We start from the raw sequence: 4,322 nt of genomic DNA on the forward strand, positions 1-4,322 counted from the left end.
AAGGAAACTGTGCAGAGCCCTCCTGTTCAGGCAAATTGCTAGTGGAGATTCTGGAGCTGCTAAGTCTGAACTTCTCACAAGCACTGCTGCTCAAAATGGTGGGAGTACAGTAAGTGTAAAATTACTGAATGACTTAATTACTTACTGATCATTGCTAGCAAACAATTACTTTAACACTCTTCATTTCACCTTATGTGATTGATTTCTTTTTCTCAAAAAAAACAAGATTCTTTTAGAATTTACTGAATGAAGCAGCTGTTCAGTGCAGAGAAATGTGATTCTCAGTGAAATAAAGAGTGCTAACACAAAGCCTTGCAAACACTGACTCACCCCACATACTTTTAGTTAAGCTGGCTAACATCAGTGTGAGCATCGAAGACTACAATGCTGATGGGCTTCCACTGGTACAAGACCAGCGTCCCTTCCCACAGGGTGCCACTTTCTTAACTGAAGCTGAAAGAATTGTGCCTGCTGCCCCCAAAGAATTAGGCAATTACCAAAATGATTCTGTTTCTCTTAAGAAGGGAACACACACTGATTATTTAACCAGAGATCATACAAGGCTTAAACTAAGGTTTGGAGAGCTCTTTTTTATCTTTTCTTCAAACGTAATTCATAAAAGATGATGCCCTTAATTTAATTATCTCACTTCTTTCAGAAGATTATTCAACTGCTATTCAGAATTAGCGCAATAGATAATTTTGGTTTGTTTTCAAAATGTATTTTCAGCATCACTTCTGCTTCTTCACAGCCCATTCCCTTTCTGCTTATGTGGGGCTTTTAAGCCTACCATAGCAGTAAGGATCAGGAAACCAGGAAAATTTTGAAAAAATATAAAAAGACAATGGGAAAACGTAGAGTGGCAAGAAAAATATTGCAAGCTTTTTTTTCCTTAAACACGATTTGGATTTACAGGCATTCAACTGAGCATTCATCTTGTGGTAACAGCAGAGCAGCATGATGGTGAAGCATGATAACATTCTACAGTAATATAGTAGAAAATAAATTTACTCAATTTTATAGTCAAATCTATGGAAAATATAAATAGAAACAAAGACAGCAGAAAAAAAAAAAACACCTTAGCACAATTTAGAAATACAGCGAAGTTATTTTGTTGAAATATTCAGTTCATGTACATGACATAATTGGTTCTTATTGAACATACATAAACAGTAGTTATATAACAACTATGCCTGACTCTTCTGTGTATCAAAACATGTTCTATTATAATAAACTTTGCAAAACCTTTTCCCCAAATAAAAGTTGGATGAGAAAGTAACAAATTATTCACACAATCAGCCAGTGGAAAAAAAAAAAAATCTATAATAATGCTTGTGGAAACAATTCCTGTTGTAGATCTATAATTCAGCAGTGTCCACTTTTAAGCAGCTGAAATTTCAACCATGATCATGCTGTAACAAGTTGCATACAGAGACAATGATCTGCTAAACATGGGGAAGTTCTGACTGGGAAGATTGTATTTTATTAAGGTCTTTTGGTAAACAACTACGTTCCTTCCTCCTACATGTTTTTCAATATATGAATTTTGAAAATTAAAGCTTACATTGAATTTTAGACATCCTGCAGGTGTAGAATTCAACATGATAGTCATAGTCACCATCTGTTAAGATGCTATTGTACTGCATTCCCCAGAATACCATACTCTTCCAAAATATCGTGACTTTTTTTTTCAGGTGCTTGTCATACTAAACCTTTACCTGTAACTCTGGAAGGGACAATAATTCTTCCCAAACTTGCTCTATGTTCTGCATATTTTCTGCATCAGTAAGTGAAACTAGAACAGGTGATTCAGGTTGCTGACTTTGATCAGAGGAAATGAAGACTGAGTTGCTATTGATCTGAGCAGGAACCAGTGACTGAAATGCAGCTGAAGAACCCTGAGTGTTTAAAAAAAAATAAATAAAAAACAAACAGAGCAACAATTTAAAAAGCTACATAAAAAATAACAGGAAACAAATTTGAATTTTACAAAGCAAAAATTAGGTTTCTTGGTGTTCTACCACTTCTGCAGAACAGAAAGATATTTCTTAACAGAAACACTTTTTGTAAACAATGGGATAGTGTGAAAATATTCCTATGAAAGGTGGCTTTATATTAAGGAAAGAAACAGGAAAGAAAAAAAAAAAAGTAGAAGCTGGCTGGTAAGTGGCTTATCCTAACACATCAAATAGCCTGGGTCAGCACATGGAAATAAAGCAGCTTGAACACATGAACTCCAGAGAGCTGTGCTAAGCTCACCCTGACAAGCTGACCAAGTCCACTGCCATTATTTGCAGTAACTGGTGGCTGCCATCAGCTGGTGTCACACACTGAATCCTGGCTGCAGGGTTCAGTCAGCAGAAGGAACACAAGAGTACCACCCCACTCCCTCAGGACACAGCTCCAGTTCCAGCCTACTACACTGCTTTACTCCAGCTAGAGTCAGCTCGAGGACAAAACTCGAGTCATATCACAAACTAATAGTATGCTGAAGACAAATCTTAGTAAGAGAAGACACGAGGCTGATCACCCCCAGAAGACCACCCATGAAAATGCAGTTTTGAGCATTTTTACCTCATTGTCATCTACAAATGGGAAGGCTTCTGCCAAGAGCTGCATGCAGTCATCAAAGGACAAGGCCTCGGCTTCTGGTTTTGAAGTCTGTGTGGTCTTAAACAAGAAAGTTATGAACAAAAGTTACTGCATCTTTGAATAACTGAAGAATCTTCCATTACACCAATGAATGCAAATTCATTTGAGGTAACCACTAAAATTATGTCTTCCTGGGAGTGGAAAAAAGGTTTAAACACCCTCAAAAATGCATATTAGAGTTTACCTGTGAAAAAGCGAGTGGTGGTTCAGTATTTTCTGACTGAACGCGCTGAGCTGGCTGAACAGGAACAAATTCACCAGTCTCCTCGTCTAACTCCAGCTGAGCCAGCAGAGCTTTCTCCTGCTCTTTTTGGAGCTGCTCTTGTCTCTCCTTTTCAAGTTTCTTCTGTTTCTCAAGTTCATACTCTTTCTGTCGTTGACTAAAATCAAAAACTTCACGCCTTGCCCCAAGGTCTATATCTTGCCTCCAAAGGATGTCAATCAAGTTCATGTCCTGTAACAGAAATGCTTTTATTAAGCAAGTCTCCTGCCCTGCAAAACTGGGTTAGATCAATAGCAAAGCTTTTATTTTATTAAACAAGTAGACTCATGTAACTGAGGCTTATTCTCTTAATCCTACAAAATTATCTGAATAAAATATAGCTCTATATGTTCTGAAGTGTATGAACTAATGGTTTGGTTGCTGTGTCCACACAGGCTCACAGAAACTAAACAATTTTTTACAATTGGTAGGGTAATACATGAACTGTCCAGAGGATAAATATATTCTTCTTTCCCAAGCAAGCTTGTAGAAAACATGAAGCTATAGAATGAATCATGTCACATTAAGAAAGTAATTCTTTAGGAGAACAGAAATGGAAAAGTTACCCCATGTAAATTTTTTTCAGATGATCATGAAACTGTAGAAGCTTACTAAAAACACGACAAGGGCTGTCTGAAGTAACTAAAATAGCCATACTGCAAACATGTATTTGAAATTATTTATGTTATGTTCCATCCTGGTATTAAGTATTAAAGATCAGTAGAACAGGGCTTCAGAGTCAGAGGACAACTTGGTTTTAAAGTCACCAAGTAACATAACATCACTGTAGCACTAAACACAATTATTAAGACTGTTACTATAATAATTGTAATTTAAAGCTTAGTCTGAGTTGATATTCTATGTGCAGTTGGTTTGGAGCAGCTTAGTAAAAAATAGGGGTAAATAGGTCTCAAATATTGTTAATCAGACCCCTGGCTTAACAGAGTCATTATCAGACAGCTACCAACGACCTAAATTTCTTGGAAATTAGCTACCCTTTTGAGCCTGCAGTGTTTCAGAAGACAAATTAAATTCTGCTATTTAGAGAAAACCAACTGGCTAATATTATTTTATTTGGCTACAATTTCTTTTAATTTATCGCACAAGGAGCATTTTGGCAGGGGAAGTGGGTTAGTGGGTTGTTTAGGTTTTTACTGTTCAAGTAGTCAATATTTTTAAGGGGTGAAGTCTGGACTAGTTTATTCTGTGTAGAAAATCTAACACTCAAAAATAATCAGTTTGGATGTTAGCTGATACAGAATTTGAATACTTAGTAGCCAGTTGTCAGATGGGTAAATGCCAACAATTTCTGCCTGGGAGTTTTGATTTTATCGCATGTTTAATTATTCTTAAAATTATCCTTTAGCAGCAGCACACAAAAATAATGTTCCATGTTGGGCATTCTCAT

At 36.5% G+C, this 4,322-nt stretch overlaps 1 protein-coding gene across 3 annotated transcripts in view; it reads right to left on the reverse strand.

Moving 5' to 3' along the window:
* NFE2L2 (nuclear factor, erythroid 2-like 2) overlaps positions 1–3,104 on the reverse strand; it is a 5,061-nt gene extending 1,957 nt beyond the window's left edge. Inside the window, exons 1-3 of one of the 3 annotated variants that reach the window (XM_008939732.1) lie at positions 2,837–3,104; positions 2,575–2,670; positions 1,719–1,898 (exon numbers count right to left, since the gene is read on the reverse strand). In XM_008939732.1, the coding sequence (XP_008937980.1) occupies positions 1,719–1,898; positions 2,575–2,670; positions 2,837–3,103 (543 nt within the window). In that variant the 5' untranslated portion in view covers position 3,104. The remainder of the gene's footprint in view (positions 1–1,718; positions 1,899–2,574; positions 2,671–2,836) is intronic. The other 2 variants (XM_008939734.1, XM_008939733.1) reach the window with 2 other exon arrangements.
* Between the last annotated feature and the right edge of the window lie 1,218 nt (positions 3,105–4,322).

The sequence above is a fragment of the Merops nubicus genome, unplaced genomic scaffold, assembly GCF_000691845.1.
Source record: "Merops nubicus isolate BGI_N331 unplaced genomic scaffold, ASM69184v1 scaffold28584, whole genome shotgun sequence".
NCBI lineage: Eukaryota > Metazoa > Chordata > Aves > Coraciiformes > Meropidae > Merops > Merops nubicus.